The following is an 18,977-nucleotide window of genomic DNA, read 5'->3' as shown; positions in this document are numbered from 1 at the left end:
TTAAGTTTCTTTAGTACAAAAAGAGGAACAAACAGATGGAACGTCTGAAATGATTTCCGAAATTTACCCAAAAATCAGTGTCACTCAATGAGTTTGCCGCATTTGAGTTGTATGCAATCATGACGGCTAGTAGCCCTGCATGGCTGATAAGAAACATTGAATTGGTAATGTTGAGTTTTCCTGGAGAAAGAGGATCAGTATCGTGTAAACATGAAACTTATTTAGTAGCAAGGCAGCTACTGATATTAACAAGAACTGTGTACTATATGAACTCTCATTTTTTAATGATGCTTAAATCCGATGAAGTGAAATTAAAAATGCATAAAGTAGAGGGTTTAGAAAGGAGAAAATCTTTTTGATCTGAATGAGTCGGAGTACCTGGTATCATAATTTACTAGGGTTGCCAACTGTACAAGAAGATCATTTATCAACTGTCAAGTAGAAAGATATAATCCAAGCAGAAAGATGTGTTGCTAGCATTCATAAAAATTAAAATTGGTTCTGGCTAAACTTTATTCAATCATTCTTCTGACCTCTTGAGTAACATTGCCTCATACTAGCATGACTAATTAAAGATGGCAATAAGAAAACATACAATGGAAAGTCATGAGAGATCCATGGTTCAATTAAAATGATTCATTAATAACATTCTTGTTCCAAAGTGAAAGACTCAGGCATTTGTCAAAACACAGTTGAAATTCAATAGTGAAATTACAAACTAGTATTACTAAAGCCAACGTAATAAACAACAAACTAACATTAGAAGCCTCAAAATCAATTGTCAAGCATTTACATCCATCTCCTTTAGAAAAACAAAAAAGCTGCAATGCATAAATCTTTTGAAAAATAGCCATTAACTATAACACTACTGGTCACATATGAAAATTTCTTATAAATTAAAAATGAAGCTTAGCCTGACATCCTATCTTGTGCCCCATGGTTTTCCAACAGCTAATGACCAAATCCACCCAAAAGCTTGATCAAACTTGATAGTATCAATCATTTGAATTTTGAAGAAAGACGACATGCATACTGGGGAGAGAAAACTTTCTAGGGATCAGGCAGCAGCTGAGCCTGAGTGTCACTCTTTGTCTCAGATGAACCAAAAAGTTTACAGATTTTACTATGTGTACGTATATGGTGAGGAGTCTTGTACAATAGATCTTTAGCCTCAGAGAGTCTACCTTCTCGGAATAAGGATTCAAAAACCTGAACGTAAACGATATGTGATGGGTAACTTTTTACACTCAATGCCTTCAGGAATGCCTCGGCATCCTCCACAGACCCAAACTTTGAAATATAAGGCACAAAGGGTAGATGGTATGGAGGGTAGTTGTGGCTCTTCATCAAACGAAGAAGTTCAAGTGCTTCCTCAAACTTCATGACTCCTAATAGCTTTTCAATCAGTTTCTTGTATGTAGCTTGCCATGGAGATATACGACACTTCCTACTTATCTCTGCAACCAACTCGTAAGCACCTTCTATTCTCTTTTGACTAAGAAAACCGTCAGCCAGAACATCCAACAAATCAGCGTCTGGATCGCAGCCCTTTTCAATCATCTTAGCAAAACAAAGTAATGCTTTATCTACTTCATTGGCACTACAATGCCCTTGGATCAAGATAGTCCAAGTCTTTATATCAGGGATGCATCTACTAGATTCCATATCCTCCAGTACTTTACATGCTTCTTCAAACCTCCTCATCTTACAAAGTCCAAAAACCATTTGACTGTAGGTGATGTTATCAGGCTCATAGCCGGCATTTCTCATAGTCCTAACAATATTTTCGGCTTCATCAAAATTCCCAGCACTTGTCAAGGACCTGTGGATTCCATCATAGATAGCTTTGGAGAGAGTGTGCCCTGTCGACTCGTATTTCTTAGCAACCCTAAAAACCAAATCCAAATTTGGCTTATCATTTGCAGAGATACTCTTTAGAAGCATATTGCAATCCTGAACCAACGGCTTACATGAACCATCCATCATAAGCTCATAAAGCTTGACAGCATCCTCCATCATCCTATTCCTTTGAAGCTGCCTCGTTATCTTTATGTAAGTATCAATATCCAATTCATGACCCACTCTCTTCATCTCCTCGATAACACTCCAAAACTCCTCAATTGACTCAGCCCTCGGGAGAACTCTTGCAACTGCATTGTATGTCACTGTATCGTGCTCATAACCAGATTGCTTCCCAACCCAATGAAAGAACTTGTAAGCCTTCAACGGAGTTTTTCGAAGCTCTTTCAAAACCCTTATTACAAAATTATCCGACAGCTGAATTTCAAGCTTTGCAAGTTCACCCACAACCTCATCACCCCATTCAGACCTTGAAATGATACCAACCACGTTGGAGACAACACTTTGCATTGCATTTTCCTCTAGCATCCGATTATAGAAGTGGGTCAAAGCAACAGAGTCACTGTCCATTTTTTCCCTCTTAAAGCCAACAGATATGGTCAAATATGTTTCTTCGTCGAGAAAAAACCCATTTTCCTTCATCATCCTCAGAGTAACCCAAAACTGCTTCATAGTATCCTTGGCCGCTAAGATCCTAACAATTAAGCTATACACCGAACAACTTGGCCTAAACCAAACTTTCTTACAGACCCAATTGAAAAAGCACGAAGCTTTTTCTGGGTTTTTATCCAACCGCTTAATAACGTAAAGAACGGTTTCGTGGGGCATAGATGGGAAACGATTTTCTAACTTGAGCTCTAACGCTTGGGACCAATCGTTGGTCAAAAGAAGCTCCACAATGGAGTTCGGTTTCGGTTTCGTAGAAAAATAGAGTTTGTGGTGAGTGATGGGAAAACGTAAATGGTGAGACCTATCGAAAAGGGGTAGTGGATTGTGGAGAGAGAAGTGAGTCACCTGGTTCCGAGTTACCAGAACTCGGGTAGCGAGTGACGACTCAAGCGTTCTGAGAGAAGACGCAATTGCCTTAACGCGATTCATGTTACGCCGAAATGGGTACTGTGACTCTGTCTGTGAGGGTTGAGGAGGGTTTAAGATTGTGTGCAAAGGTGAACTGCGCGAGTGTATACAAGATTTACTCCTTAAATTGAGACGCTTCACCAGGAGATATATGTTAAATTATGGTTGATATTTAAATTTTTTTTTTGTAATACTTTATTGCCACTAGTCAATTGCTATAAAAAAAATCAATACTAGATCACTGTTATTTATAATAATAAATAATAATAATAGTTTAATGTCTACACAGTAAAATAAATTTACATCATCAGTGGAACATTTTAATTTTACTTATATTAATCTTATTAAAAAAAGAAAAAATAAATTATTTATAATCCACTCTTATATATTAAAATTATTTAGTTTTTACAGATTTTCCTCAGTGTCATTTTTATTTTCTTTAACTTTTTGTTATTTCTTCGTTTGCACCAAAACATAAATATTTTTTTTAATCTATTATTGGTTGATGTTAAAGTATAACTTAAAACAAGAAAAGACTAACTGTGTAAATTTTTTTAGTAACTCATTGAAAATATTTCTATTATGAAGTTTAGATTTTTAATTAATTTTTTATATTAATCTCAATAGAAATTATTAAAAATTTAATATAATCTATTAATACTATTGTTGAATACATAATTTTTTTAGATACCTAGTCTATATTAAATTTTTAAAATGATAGATATTAATTGGAGACATACCACGAATTACACAATACAAGTGAATTATAGAAAATTTGCGAGTTTCCTTTGTTAATAGGATTAATGTAAATAAAAATAAAATATATTAATTTCTGATGAAATAAAAAAAAACATTAAAACAATTTTTACAGTGACTTTCAAGAGTTTATCTTCCTTTTATATTAGTATTATCAATATAAATAAAATTTAAGTAGCATTGATAAAAGCATGTAAAAAAATTATTTAAATATTATTAGTAAGAGTTTAACAAGGTAAAAGTAGGATATTAATGCAAGTGAGTTACAAATAATTCTTATTTCTTTGAGCCTCCTATTTTTACTCATAATTGTATGGGTTTGGCGTGTATTACAATATAAGATGATATACTTTTAATTATATTATTAATATTTAAAACTTCTTAAAGCTATCATATATCTTATTTATTAGTTTGTATTTTTTAAAAATTCTTTTTTTTATTAAAAATCGTGCAATTAAAATGTTAAATAAATTAAATATTCTTAAACATGTAATTTTATGACCAAAATTTACTTATATTTATACAATTGTATTTTTCTTTAGGTGAACCCATGATATTCTTTGGTTGAGAACCAAAAATAAATTTTTTGAAATATTGACATCCATTTGAATTTAAACCCTCTAAACAAAAGTTGTTTGATAAAATATTAAATAAATTTTAAAATATATGGATTTTTCTACACTTCTAATTAATGTAAACTCTCAAACCTATAGTTAAATTAATAAAATTTAATGTATATAAAAAATTATTAAGTGAAATAAATTAAACATGACTTATTCCTGGTAAAAAGTTACTCCTAAAACAAGTTGATCCCACAGTGGATGTAATACAATACAATACATAAAAAAATGTTAAGATCTTTTTATCAGTTCATAAATTATTATAAATAATTTATTGTAAGTTATATTTTTAAGATATTATGTGTATTTTTTTTATTAAAATTAAGCACCTTAATTGTAATTTTTTTATAAGATATGAAGGGGATATAATTTTGTGTAACTGTTTTATCTCCACATCTTTTAGATCATTTTATCCTTATTTTTAATAATATTAAAGTAATAACAATAATTAACTCACCTTAATGATACAAATTAAAGCTGACCCACTAACCAAAATTTGATAACAACCCACTAATTACTCTCCATTTCCATTAAATGATTTAACCTTTAAATCATTTCTTAAATTTTTAATTTTTTTAACTCATGTTAACTTCCCACTACTTTTATATTATTAATTTTTTTTATTCAATCATTTTTATATTATCAATTTAACCAAAATCATTTTCTTTTAACTCATCCTTTTAACTCATATTAACTTCCCACTACTTTTATATTATTAATTATTCCCATAAAAAAATAATTTTAGAATTATGTAAAATAATCACCCAAGTGGTGGAACGAATAGCAATGGGATTGAAACCAACGGGCAATACCCATTCTAGGTGGGTGAATGAATAAATTTCAATATGTAACAAAAAAATATATTGAACTCTTAATTGGGTTCAACAATGTTAAACTATCAATGATTTTATGTCTTGCTTAAGTGAAATGAGGTGAGTTTAAGGTTAAAACACTTACATTTGGTCCTTAATTGTAAAGTTTTAGTTAATGTTAGGAGACTCAGCTAACACAATTAAAACTTGAGAAATTTAACTGTTCATGATTTTATAAACACAAACATGTGTCCGTTGGTATGATGGTATGAGCCACGAACTTATCCTTCCGGCATCCAACATAAAGTAGTAATTAAACATTTTAATAATCACATATTCATAGATTATTAGATAGGGATTGAAGAGTCAAAGTGGCACAAGTGTCTCTTCCAAGTTGGATGTTAGAATTTGCCTTTGTCCACGAAAGAGCATGCCACGTGGAGTGGTGATAGTTTTGGAGCCTCAAATATAGTAGATGGTGCATAGGTGGACATAAAAGGCAATGAAAACTCTAGCAGCCCTTAAGATTTTGGCCACACATCTCTGATCACTCGTTGATCTATCATCCTTCATCGACCAACCAGTCTCCAAAGTTAGTGAGTGAGAGAGTAGCAGCTAGCAATGGAGATTTCTGCCCTAGCTTCTTCTGCTACTCCAAGACCTTCTCTTACAACTCCTTCCACTTCTCCACACACTGTAGTCACCACCACCTTCAGCAAACCTCAACTGAGACGCTCCCACGTAGCAGTATCACTTCCTACCTCAACCACCATTTCACTGCTCGCTCTCTTCGCCCCTCCAAGCGAAGCCAAAGCCGCTGTCAGCATCGCCAAAGACCAGATTGTCTCATCTCTCACCCAAGTAATTGAACAACTTCTCTCAATTTCCACGCATACCCATTAAGTTGATTAGGCCAAAATCAAAATTCTGAATTTATTTATAGGTGGAGAAAACGCTGGATCAGGTTCAGGAAGTGGGTTCGGGTGTGCTGGACACGGCACAGCGTATTGCTGAAGTGATAGGGAACGCTTTGAAGCCTGGCATCGAAACGGCGTTGCCAATAGTTCAGCAGGCCGGAGAAGAAGCTTTGAAAATTGCTTCCCCTGCCATCTCCGAAGCTTCCAAGAAGGCCCAAGAAGCGCTCCAAAGCTCCGGTGTTGATACTGAACCTGTTATCTCTGCTGCTAAGGTTTTGTTCCTTAACTTTCTGTGGTTACGCTCTGTTTCATAGGCATATTTGTTTTATCCGCACTAACTGAACTACAATGTTAGTGATAACTTGTTGGAATATAGATATTTGCAATGTTCATGTGTGCTAAATAGTTTTTGGGATGCAAAAAATTCCCCTTTTGTGCCTCTAGTGGTTGGAAACCAATCATGGGTTGAGTTTGATCTCCATGTTTCTACTTTTAGTTGTGCCTGCCAATTACCCCCTAAACGATATTAAATTTTTTTAATCTTACTCTTCTAAAATAAAGAGATGCATTTCAGAGGATAATGGGTTTAACTTTTATACACTTTGAAGTTTGAACCAATAAAAAAATCATGGTACATATGACTTTTAAGATAAGCATTGTAAAATTCAATAAACTTACATAAATGAGAATTTGTAATAATCGAATAACAATGTACAGATCCTTTAACAGTTGATTTAATCAATGGTTTTAACTATATTTTACCCCGTAAGATGCAACCGTACAACCTTTGGAATGTTAAAATCTTTGGAAACACCTGAATTGATATATTTTCTTTTGAACTGGACAAGTTCTTTTGTTTCTTTGTTTTTATTTATAATTTTCTTGTCAGATATTCAGTTAGATTCTGCTATGCTGTTCCATAATGGAGACTTGAGGCTTTGTAGAACATATTGAACTTGCTTAGGCCAACTACCTAATAAAAGACTTGTTTCAGCTTTAACAAAGTTTCACCATTTTGATAATTTGCTTGTCCTTTGAAGAACCAAGTTTATCAACTTGATCAAGATACTCTCTTTGATTTCAGACAGTGGCAGATGCTGCACAACAAACAACCAAGGTGATTGAAGTTGCCAAGCCAATAGCTTCCTCAACCGTCAAAACCATATCTTCTTCAGACCCTACTGTGATTGCTGGAACAGCAGGAGCACTATTTGTTGCTTACCTCCTAATTCCTCCTATCTGGTCTGTCATCTCGTCTAATCTTCGTGGTTACAAAGGTACCTTAGACATGATTTGATGCAAATTACTTTGTGTTTCTATGGTTGAACATACCTGTTGCATATTGATGAACTTTCAAGCCCCACACCCTCATTATGGAGTAACTAATGTTAGTTTTTTTTTTCTTTCTTTCTTTAACTGAGTCTAATATTTCTGCTTCTATTTGTTTGCAGGAGACCTAACTCCTGCTCAAGCCCTTGATTTGATATCCACACAAAACTACGTTTTGATTGATATTAGGTCAGAGAAAGATAAGGACAAGGCTGGTATCCCTCGCCTTCCCTCTAATGCTAAAAACAGGATGGTTGCCATTCCGTAAGTGTTACTCATACTAAGAAGTTTTCTCATTTAGTTTCTCTGAACGTTTATTTTAACTCATGCATAAATTAGTTTTAGGTTAAAAAAGAAATTTGTTTCATTTTACCTTTTTATTTTCTTCTTCAATAAGTATTTAAGGAAAAGTTTATCCAATCAGGACCTAAAACTTTAGCTTTTGAGTTATTTTCTTATCTACTACCAAACACTTACTGGGAGAAAAAAACAAAAAAAAATAAACTCTAACATGATTCACTCACTATCACTTGTTGTAACCTTTCAGTTTGGAAGAACTGCCAAGCAAGCTCAGAGGGCAGGTCAAGAATGTGAAGAAATTGGAAGCTGAAATAGTCGCTTTGAAGATTTCATATCTCAAGAAAATCAACAAAGGCACCAATGTTGTGATCTTGGATTCGTGAGTTCCCTTCCATCAGTTCCATGTCTACCATATTTTAACCATTTAAGTTTGCTTTTCATCATTTTCACTTTGTGATGATCTTAGGTACTCGGACGTAGCAAAAACAGTTGGAAGAACACTAACCAGCCTTGGTTTTAAGAACACATGGATTGTTGCTGATGGATTCTCTGGGAACAAAGGGTGGTTGCAGAGTAGACTAGGAACAGATTCGTATAACTTCTCGTTCGCAGAGGTGCTGTCACCGTCAAGGGTCATCCCTGCGGCTGTGAGAAGTTTTGGCACAACCAGCCAATCTAGCACGAAGCTTCTTCCTGGGGCTGAATAACTTTTTTCTTCACTAAACTCTTGTGCAAATAGAAATTCACTCTTGTGCATGCTCGAGTCATCGAATATATTTATTTGATTATTTCATCAATGTCTAAATGTTTATTTCCAACCTTTTACCTTTGTGGGTGTTTCGAGTGGCTGCGGCTACATGCTCTTCCCTAAGTTGCAACGACCGAGGAGAATGCCAAAAGGTTGTAGTTGTTATATATACTTGTATTGGATGCTTTGGCCGAGGATGTTTAGGCGTCTGTTTGGTTTAATGTTGGAAGACTTAAATGATCATTGAATAAAAAATTCTAAATTCTTACTTCTCACAAGTGTTTTTGTTCAACCTAACATTAAACCAAACATGTCAAAGCAGAGACAAGCAATCACAATTCAACTGAATGATTTCCCTAAAGTCGAAAGACAGTTTTCTCCAGTATTCTCTATATGCAAGCAATCCTAAATGGATAAAAGTCTCGCGGTTAAAATGAATGTAGAGGAGAGGGTTTGTATGCACGAGAATTATTTTAAGAGAAAGGTATTTCAATATGAAAATGAAAGTAAAAACAAAGCTTAAATTCCTTAAAAAAAAGCTTAATTATACTTTTTGTGATAAAGGTTAATTTTTATATACTATAATTAGTCTCTAACTGCTCTGTCTTCATATCTTGTTCTGCAGTTTTTTGCCGTGGGATTGTAAAAAAAAAATTAATCTAAACTTTTATAACCTCTTCCATACCTAAACTTCAAAGAAAATAAAATAAAATACAGATAATATAATCCAAAAATCATACATCATTCTAAACTTATCCACTAAAAAAAGTTAAAACATATGTATTAACATTTGAATATTTACCATAATTGAGCTAATGGGTTTGTAGTTCAAACCCTTACTACATGAGATATAATAATTACAAAGCATACCAAACATAATTAGATTTCTAATTAAGAAAAATCAAATTGTGCATTCAAAAAATGTAACATGACCAAACAAAACATAAATTATATATATGTTTCTCTTATCATATTGAAGTATAGGAGTCCAATTCCCTATTTTCATATGAAAAAAAATCATAAAAATAAAAGAACTGAAATACCATGAAAGAAAAAATTGAACTAAAGGGTTTCTAGAGCAATAGTGCATTTATCTTAAACCAAATCAAGAAACTTCAAACCCTTATTACCGTAATTACAAAACATACCAAAAAATAATTAGATTTATAATTAAGAAAAACCAAATTATCAATTCAAAAAATGAACCATGAACAAACAAAACACAAATTATATATACATTTCTTTTATCATATTGTAGTATAGCAGTCCAAGTTCCTATTTTCATATGGAAAAAAAATCATAAAAACAAGAAAAATGAAATACTATGAAAGAAAGAAGTTAACTAAACAAAGCGAAAAGATACTCAGACACTTCTTTTCTTCTTCCATTCTTCCTTTCCAGAAAAACCTGCAAAGTAAAAAGATATAGATATTAAGCACAAAAAAACCAGACACATTTTAAATGATCATATTTTGAATGTAACGTGATAATGAGTATGCACTGAATGTAACGTTAATATTTAAAAAAAAAAAAAACCAACCAATAAACCTTGCCAAAGAAAATTTCAAAGTTCATTTGGACATTAGATCAAACACATAACTTGCAACTCATAAATCAGTCCAAAAAACGAATAAAAAAGCACAATATCATTCAAACAAAATGTACAAAGACTCATATAATATTATCCAGATATAACATTAAAAGAACAAATGAGTAGAAATCTTTTCTGAATAGCCAAAGAAAATCTCAAAGTACATTTGAGCATTTAACCAAACACATAGCTTTCAATCCACAAAGTAGTATAAAATAAATCAAATAAATATTTAGCTATTTCTCCATAACCCATCAATTAAGCCACACCAAAATCAATGGAACAACAAAAACTAATAAAATCATATGAATGAAACATTAAAAGAAAAAAGAGGAATAAGGGAGAGAAGAGAAATGAACCATGTATATAGAGAACAAGATATCCATTTTTATATATAAATTTATTTTGTACTACCAAATAGTTGAAAAGAGAAATGAGAAGACTTACCAAAAGTAAAGAACTCTTAAGTTGTGATCGTCAGACTTCAAATTGATACCAACATCTTACTGAATAAAACTGTGTTTTCTCATCTTCCTTTACTATCAAATACAAAAACGGATTCAAAAAATAAATGGAAAAGGAGAAAAAGACAAAACACTTTTTTTTTTCTTTAAGGCAGCACAAGGTTTAGAATTGGAAAGAGAAAAAGAGAAAGGGGAAGGGAAAGAGAAAACACAAAATGATTTGACAATACCCAGCACAAGTTTCTATTACATGCTTGTTCAACAAGGTGTAGAGGCTACAAGTTCTCTTCTTGAAACCTGGTACTAATCTTTAAAATATTAAGAGAGTGAAAGCCGAGAACACCCAACTTAGACAAACATTGCATAAGCTCAATCCAATTTAATCTTCATACCAAACATACACACGTGTATAAATATATATTGAACAAAATAAATGAAGAGCACATATGGAAGATTTCTTAAGAACAAAATACAAAAACAAAGTGTTGCCACACTCAGTAGAGAAAGTGAAAAAAAAAACACATGTAACAGAATAAAGAGCATGTGTTGTCTGCATCTATAATATATATTGATAAGTCAAATACCTTTTTTAGCACATCTATAAACACATGTAACAAAGATAGGAATCAAAAAGCTGACCTACGTGACGTAGGAGGATCCTTCTGCAAATCCTTGAGCTCCTTCAAGTGCAGAGCAATTCATCCTCCTGCATTATGTAAGAATTTAAAAAACATGATTCCCAAAGCTATATGCAAATGAATCACCCCTAGAGTAGATGACTCAAGTGAAAAGTAAGATCAAACATTTCCATAGCACCAAGAGCTTTCTAACAAAACTAGTTGTCTTAATATCAAAACTTGGAAACTTAAAAATGAAATATTATCTAAGATATTATCCAAAATCAAGTCCACATGACTATGAAATTAACCTTGTAACACTATGTTAAGTTAATTAGTTGCAAGAAAATACGATCTAAAATGAATAATGAGATGTATGTATATTCAAAGAGAAACAAACTACCATTTATGAGTTGTTTGATACTCCCAAATAATTTTAGTGAGATGCTATAATGATTAAAGATTTTTTTAATATCAGCTAAATTTTAACCTTAGGCAACTTCAATGTCTAAATCAAAAATCAAATAACATGAAACTTGTATCAATCCAGTATGGCTGAAATCATCTTACTTTCTGTGAGTATGTACTCAAACCAAAATGTAAAACTTTAAGGACACCATTTGAGTCTAGAAGATTCTCAGGCTGCAAAATACATTAAAAATGACTATAAAATAATTAAAACCTGATTAGCCCTATCAATCAAATTTAAAAGTTATGGTGCCAAGGAGAAAAGATTAAGGAAGTTGAGAGGCCTTCAAATCTCTCTGATACACACCTCTAATATGGCAGTAATCAACAAGATTAATAAGTTGTTGGAAATAACTTCTTGCTTCATCTTCTTTAAGTCTCCCATTTGCAGCCTATAAATCAAAGAAGCAATCCAAGAATTATATGTACTCAGATGAAAGATTGTCCGTGTAGAATATTGATAAAACTAAATAAAAAGATTAATATGCAATGTAAGAGGAATATATTTTATGTGTGTAATAGAAAGGTAAATCAAACTTACTATTCTGTCAAATAGTTCTCCCCCATCAACAAACTCTAGAACAATGTAAATTTTTGTTTTGCTTGCCAACACCTATCCTTTAATAGAGGACATATATTGATTGAATATAGTGCATGCAATGGATTCAAAAAAAAATAAATCATTAATTACATTATATCCATAATTTTTCGCTGATATGTAATCTAGGCTTATTTTAATATCAATGATGGCTAGGTGACATTGGTATTATTGAAGGAGAGGAGTGAGTAAAGAGTTGGTAGAAGATAAAAATGGCCTCCAATTAAACAGGTGTCTCAAATTTATTGAGGCTAAAATGGTATTTTGCTGGCCTAAACATTTTATAGTAGATAATAGGTTGAATAACATCACCAGATGTGGTTGTTTTCGCAAGATAATGATGTTATTTCATTAATCCACAAAAACAAAATCATTTAGAAGAAAATAAAAACTGCATCATAATGTGTTAAGGAAATAAAAACTGCATCATATTGTGGCCAAAATTGGATCGAGTAGCAACACATGATGACTTGCAATGTGTTTTCGTAGCTTCTTATAAATTAACTACATCATATTATGTTCAAAACAAAAAAAAATCAACCTTATAGTTTTAGGAATGGTACATACTAACATGGTTTTCGTAAATAATTAGATGAATAAGAATTGTATATGGTTTCTGTAAAAAAAAAAAAAAAAAAGGAATGGTGTTTACTAATGTGTTCACTTTAAATATATAGGATCAAAAAGTGACAATTCATCTCTCTAAAAAATTCACAATCAAACCAAATGAAAATAATATGAAAGTATATCAATGCAAGATTGAAATTTAGTATCAAATAGAACATATGATGTATGAATTTTAGGCTTTGAACCTTGGCTCGTTTGTTGTTGTCTATCAAGTTGTCGAAAAAAATTTGTGGAGAGAGTGGAACCCGAAAACAAGTAGCAGCACCAATGATCATGACTTTAGGGTCATTTGGTGACAAAAGTCAGGAATGTTTGAAAATTATCATATACATATATAGAAAGCCAAAAGAAAACAAGTCAGAAAAACAACTATAATATGTTAAATTGGGCCATATATCTCGAGATTAAAGAAAATATGCTAAAATCATTGGGAAAACATACAAATACGTTAAATTGGCTGGTCCTATTGATATAATGACCCTAAATGAACCTACAGATTATCTCAGGAATTACACCAAGGCATTACTACATTTTCATGACTATTGCTAAGTGATATAAAGACTCTTAGAGATAGAGACTACATGATCAGTTGATCCTAGGTTCAAATCCCAGTGATAACCAAGCTACACTGCTTGCACTTAGGCCTCCTTTGCCACACTACTTTTTGGACCTCTTTTATAACCCAAAAAGGAAAAGGAAAAGATTATGATATTCTAAAGAAAAGGTTGGATCAAGTCAAAAAGTATAATATTATTTTAATTTTTATCATTTTCTAATATAAACCTCTATGTTTCAGTTATAGGATACAAATTTAATTTAATGAGGGGAAGTCAAAAACTAATCAAGTATATATGCATTCAGATTGAATCAAGTATATATGTATTCAGAAACTAATCAAGTCAGCCTATAACATCTACCACTTTGTGTATTTGACCAATGATTGATGACTTGATTGTGAATGAGAGTATACTTAAAGATCTTAATTAATCTAATTAAAATCTAAAGGACTACAATGGTGATGAGTTTTTAAAGATAGAACAACTTAATTAGTCTAATTAAAATCTAATTGTATGTGGGTTGATTGATTTTGAAGATAGAGCATGAGGGATAAAAAATAAATGTTTTTTTAAGATTAAACTTGAAATTAATATAATATCTTTATAAGAAATTAACTAAAAGAGAAGAAACGAATATTTTTTTGTTCTTAAATTAATAATTTTTTGTATACGGTGATAATTCATTCTAATTAGAAATAGGTGTGAGTACATTAACAAAGTGAATTAGAATGATAATGTTTATTTTTATATAATTAAAATTCATAATAATTAAGTATTTTTAATATATAAATTGAACCCAGGTAAAGAAGATTTATAATTATTCACTAAAATAAAAGAGAGAAAATATTGCACATTCTTTGTTTTTTTAATAAAAATCAGAAAACATATTTAATAATAATAATAATCAAATAGTACTACAATATTAAGAGAATTAAACATAACGTAATATTTGTTTTAAGAAATAAGGGGGTTTGTAGTATGCGCACGGGTGCGTAGTGCGTACCCCAGCAGGAAATGGATTACACTAGGATACAGAAGTAATCTGTTATCGTTATTCCTTCCACCCTGCCCGGTGGAACCAAACGAAGAAGACGTTCCGTTTTCCCTCTGCTTTTCCAAGTTTTCATCGACTCAACCATGCTATTCTTACATAACTAGGGTTAGGAGTTAGGGCGTTCTTATCGTTTTCGCTCCGTTAATTACAACAACGGCCAACATGGTTGTTCTTTCGCTTTCACCTCCCAGCCTCTCTACCGCTTTCCTCGCAAAGAAACTGTACGCCTCCCCTCCCCCCTCTCTCTTTCTATCCTTGTTTCCTTTGCTCGATTGGCTTTAATTTTCAAATTAATCAGTTTTACTTTATTGTTATTTGTTTCGGTTTCGTACATATCTCATGGATTTGGGTTTCTTTAGGTCTCCCCAAGAACACGCGGTGAAGCTAGCGACCTTTCGCAACAATTCATTTCGCATTAGATGCGCGGTGGATACGCCCTATGGAGGTATCACCTCAAGCCTCTCAAATTTGTTCATTTATTTAAACAAGCCTATCAATCATATAATATTTTTTCCTATTATTAAGATAGTCACGAGCTGATAAATTTGCTTTCTTAGTAAGGTTTCGCTATTGTACATCATAATATGTGTTTGTTTATTCGCTAGGTTGTTTAGGCTTCAATTCAGTTGTCCAATCTTAGTTTTCTAGTCCTTGCTTAAGCTTCTAATTTTATTTATTTTTAGCTCAAGCTAAGTTCCCTTTTGTATATAAGTAGAAGGAAAATCCAAGGTAGGTTTTGCTTTGCTTGGGACATGGTAATTTGAGATGGATTGTATTCCTATTTAGTATCTTTCCCTTCAGATGTAACTGTTAGCCCTCGAACTTTCGCATCTAATATGAATTAATACAGTTTTCCTTTTTCAATGTATTAAATTACTAAAATATATAGTATTTTCAGCAATGTTCCTGAACTATTTCAGATGTCTTAGTATTTTCTGACTAAATACATGGTGAGAAATAAAGAAAAGTAATGAATATCGCTGTTAATTGATCTGGCAAAAGCTTAAGTTAAGCTGGACGGCACCTATGGAAACATTCACCAGAAACTTCATCTCTAAAGGTTAAGGTGAGACTCAACAGATTCAAATTGAAAAAGTTGCCTCCAAGAGAGGGAGGCTGTGCTGTTGAGTGTTGATCAACCAAAAAAATAAACATTGCAGTTTCATTGTCTGTGAGATTTTTGTGGGAGGTAACTGTCACTCTGTTGAAGAGGAGCTTGGTCTTATTGATTAGATGGGCTGGGGCATATAGGTATGAGTATTCAGTCAGACTTGAGTTGATTAGATACATTAAATATTCCTGTCTCGAGAGATATCTTATGCACCTAGTAACAAAACTTTGGCTCCAGAATTTGATCCAATGTACAACATGCCTTTACTAATTACTAGTTTTATTTCCCCTTCTTGTTGCTAGTTGAATGATTTCAAAAGGCCTGATAACTTTTAGGTCATTGTCTGACAGCTGAAGTTTATCTGAATTGGATCATCATGATTCATATTAATTCGTAAAGTCTGCATTTGTGCTACTTAGTTTATTTTTCTTTCTATTATTTTCCTCCTTGTCGATTAAACTATTTTTATGTGTATTTATATATAATTTTTCTCTGCAGGGAATGTTCAAAAATTCCCTCGAACCAATGTTTGGGATCCTTACCGACGCCTTGGTATTAGCCCTGATGCCTCTGAAGAAGAAATCTGGGGATCAAGAAATTTTCTGTTGCAACAATACTCTGGGCATGAGAGGAGTGAAGAATCAATAGAAGCAGCTTTTGAAAAAATATTGATGGCAAGTTTCGTACAGAGGAGGAAAACAAAAATTAATTTGAAAAGCAAGTTGAAAAAGAAAGTAGAAGAGTCTCCACCATGGGTGAAGAACTTGCTAAGCTTTGTTGAACTTCCACCGACTGAAGTTATCCTTAGAAGATTGTTTCTCTTTGGCTTCATGGGTGGCTGGAGTATTATGAATTCTGCTGAAACTGGACCTGCTTTTCAGGTTTGCTCTTAATTTCTTATGTTTTTCACTTCTCTGTGGTGTATAATCAAATACAAAGAATAAAACTGTATTTTATTTTTCAAAAAGAAAACAAAAATTGTAGGTGTCATTTTCTATAGGAATATTTGGATTGTGACACCCATAAATTTTAAAAGAGAACCAAATTATAAATTCAATAGGCATGTATTAACAGGGTTGTTCTCCTTATTGCTTGATTAAGTCAACTACCGATCTCTAGATTATACCCTTCACCCTTGCTTCAAAGGCTGTTGGATGCTTGGTATACATGATTTATGTCTTTGACTATCATTATAGGTTGCATAGAAATCTCAGATTATGTCTTCTGACTACCGGACTTTCAGGTTATGGTGTTTAGTACTTTAACCATCAAGCATAATTTTATTCTCAATTTGCAGCTTGGCCATTCCCATATTTAAGGTTTTCAATAAAGTGTCAATATTCTCATTTTTGGTCCAAGACCCTCAGTATTAAGTAGTCACTTTGGGTCCCGACTAATTCTAATTGAATCAGGTGGGGGGCCATTTAACCAGCACTGTCCTCCTTGTGTGTGCATGTGTGCATACCCAATTCATAAAAGACTTGAACTTTAGATTTTGCTTAAGGGGAACTCAGTTCCTTTCTACTTGGAACAATCTACTTTGGTAATATTACCATTGTTAATACATGTCTACTTATCCTTTCATTTGTTCACAAGTGTTTTAAGACATATTAAGGTGATATGTTCTATAAACTATATTTGATCTGAAGTTCATGCAATTTTTTGGGGATACCTGTCATCTGGGAACATTATTGAAGACTTTAAGTAGTTGTCATTGCTCTGCCTGTCTCTACTCTTCCTGCTTCCTTTGTGACATTAATAATTGCTTGTTGACTGAACTATTGTTTTGCTACAGGTGGCAATCTCTTTGGCTGCATGCATATATTTTCTTAACGAAAAGACAAAGAGCTTGGCTAGAGCATTCATTATTGGGTAAGTTGTGTAACTTGATCCAACTTGTGTTTTTTCACTATTGGGCTAGAGCATGCATATATTTTTTACTATTTGCCATTACCATCTACTTTGTTTTATTTTTGTACTGTTACAGGTTTGGAGCTCTAGTGGCTGGATGGGTCTCTGGTTCATTGCTGGTACCTAATATTCCATCTATGTTGCTGCGCCCAACTTGGACACTTGAACTCTTAACGTCATTGGTAGTTTATTTGTTCTTGTTCGTTGCCTGTACTTTCCTCAAGTGAAGTGGAGCCTATTCTTTCAACGTTATAGTCGGTGATGAGCTTATAGGTGATCAAACAATTTTTTTAAGCGAGCCAAATTGTTTACTGTCATCTTTTTTTATGAAAACAATTGTTTAAGTTGGCAATGTTCAGCTGAGATATTACTGAGCCTTAACTCCTTGTCTAAATTTCCGTTGGTTACGAGGTAATAAGTTCTTCCACCGTGGTTTGTCACTTTAATAACGGGTTCCTAACCTCTCCAATCGCCTGATATTCCTTTCTGTGCCCGTAACTTGGTTATTTGATTTAGAAATAAACTTGTGTACCAAGCGTGCAATATTTTAAATGCAATTTAATGAAAGATGGAAAACGAATGAAGTAGTTGCTAGGATTATTAACTAGGGTTCTGGAGCAACAGTTATTGTATTGAAAGATTTATTTGGTGTTTCAACTTTCAAATGTTTAAAAAGCATTTTTAGTTTTCCAATATCAATTTTAAGAACAGGGTATATATAGTTTAGGTAATTGAAAGACCAGCATAACTTGTTGGTGGCATTTCAATTCTTGGACGAAGTTATCTTTAATTCGTTCAGCTTTCACAATGTCCTTTATAAAAAAAAAAAAGTTTTCACAATGTCCTTTATAAAAAAAGTTTTCACAATGTCCGATCAAATACTTGAGACAGCTGACGTTCTAGTTCTTTGTAGTGTAACATGTCTTGGATGTTCAAAATCGTACTTCTATTTGGGTGTGTATCATATTTGATTAAAAAGCTAAGCTGAGAGAAAATAGGAGTAAAAGTTTTGGGTTTAGTAACTAAGCTGGTTATTATAAAAATTAATAAAATTTTCAAGCATATTTACTCTAAAGTTTTTTAAAAATTCAATTAATTTTATATGATATTTTATAAGTGATTTAATACAAAAATAGGGAACCAAGAGGATTTAGATAAACCCCGATATCATGTTTAATTTTTACGTATAAAAAAAATATAAAAATAGGGAAAATATTATTATAAAAAACATTGTAAAATTTATTGCATGATCAAGGCTTTCAGGTTTTCATTAATATAAAATATCAAATTGATATCTCAAAAATTATTAATTAATATGTCCATTCTTATTCTTTCAGAGTGAACTAATCTGATGTCATTTAAATGATTAATTTAGTAACGTAAACTTGCATGATATCTCATGTATTCGGAAATGAAAGATGAATATGATCGATGGAAGTTTACGTAGGAAATATATGATCGCTGAACAATAATTCAAGAAACACAATAAAAATTTTAAAGATCTAAACGCTAAATGCCACCAATGATAACAAAATGATTAGAGAAATTGAATTACTGGAT

At 32.4% G+C, this 18,977-nt stretch overlaps 3 protein-coding genes across 3 annotated transcripts; 2 read left to right on the top strand and 1 right to left on the bottom strand.

Annotated features, from left to right (window-relative positions):
• Positions 1-614: 614 nt before the first annotated feature.
• On the bottom strand, positions 615-3,057 carry LOC114392021 (pentatricopeptide repeat-containing protein At3g48250, chloroplastic). Its single transcript, XM_028353061.1, has one exon. It carries the CDS (start codon positions 2,956-2,958, stop codon positions 1,051-1,053), a length of 1,908 nt encoding a protein of 635 aa, XP_028208862.1. The 5' UTR covers positions 2,959-3,057; the 3' UTR covers positions 615-1,050.
• Positions 3,058-5,627: 2,570 nt separating this feature from the next.
• LOC114394105 (calcium sensing receptor, chloroplastic-like) lies at positions 5,628-8,691 on the top strand. Its single transcript, XM_028355679.1, has 6 exons — positions 5,628-5,986; positions 6,069-6,314; positions 7,127-7,319; positions 7,494-7,635; positions 7,919-8,050; positions 8,138-8,691. Exons 1-6 carry the CDS (start codon positions 5,747-5,749, stop codon positions 8,376-8,378), a joined length of 1,194 nt encoding a protein of 397 aa, XP_028211480.1. The 5' UTR covers positions 5,628-5,746; the 3' UTR covers positions 8,379-8,691.
• Positions 8,692-14,310: 5,619 nt separating this feature from the next.
• On the top strand, positions 14,311-17,861 carry LOC114394183 (protein CHAPERONE-LIKE PROTEIN OF POR1, chloroplastic-like). The gene is made up of 5 exons (XM_028355818.1): positions 14,311-14,616; positions 14,755-14,840; positions 16,005-16,387; positions 17,302-17,378; positions 17,494-17,861. The coding sequence occupies exons 1-5, from the start codon at positions 14,558-14,560 to the stop codon at positions 17,642-17,644; spliced, it is 756 nt and encodes a 251-aa protein (XP_028211619.1). The 5' UTR covers positions 14,311-14,557; the 3' UTR covers positions 17,645-17,861.
• The last annotated feature ends 1,116 nt before the right edge of the window (positions 17,862-18,977 follow it).

Source organism: Glycine soja, chromosome 17 (assembly GCF_004193775.1).
Source record: "Glycine soja cultivar W05 chromosome 17, ASM419377v2, whole genome shotgun sequence".
Taxonomy (NCBI): domain Eukaryota; kingdom Viridiplantae; phylum Streptophyta; class Magnoliopsida; order Fabales; family Fabaceae; genus Glycine; species Glycine soja.
Note: the sequence above shows the minus strand (reverse complement) of the source record. Positions and strands in the feature narration are given on the sequence as shown.

What these genes read in the sequence shown, in the direction of transcription:
- LOC114392021 (XM_028353061.1), bottom strand. Translation starts at nt 2,958, where the DNA reads ATGAATCGCGTTAAGGCAATTGCGTCTTCTCTCAGAACGCTTGAGTCG.
- LOC114394105 (XM_028355679.1), top strand. Translation starts at nt 5,747, where the DNA reads ATGGAGATTTCTGCCCTAGCTTCTTCTGCTACTCCAAGACCTTCTCTT. An exon ending in TTGTCTCATCTCTCACCCAA is followed by an intron (nt 5,987 to 6,068) that starts GTAATTGAACAA and finishes ATTTATTTATAG; the next exon opens with GTGGAGAAAACGCTGGATCA. An exon ending in AACAGGATGGTTGCCATTCC is followed by an intron (nt 7,636 to 7,918) that starts GTAAGTGTTACT and finishes GTAACCTTTCAG; the next exon opens with TTTGGAAGAACTGCCAAGCA.
- LOC114394183 (XM_028355818.1), top strand. Translation starts at nt 14,558, where the DNA reads ATGGTTGTTCTTTCGCTTTCACCTCCCAGCCTCTCTACCGCTTTCCTC. An exon ending in GGTGGATACGCCCTATGGAG is followed by an intron (nt 14,841 to 16,004) that starts GTATCACCTCAA and finishes TTTTCTCTGCAG; the next exon opens with GGAATGTTCAAAAATTCCCT. An exon ending in GCTAGAGCATTCATTATTGG is followed by an intron (nt 17,379 to 17,493) that starts GTAAGTTGTGTA and finishes GTACTGTTACAG; the next exon opens with GTTTGGAGCTCTAGTGGCTG.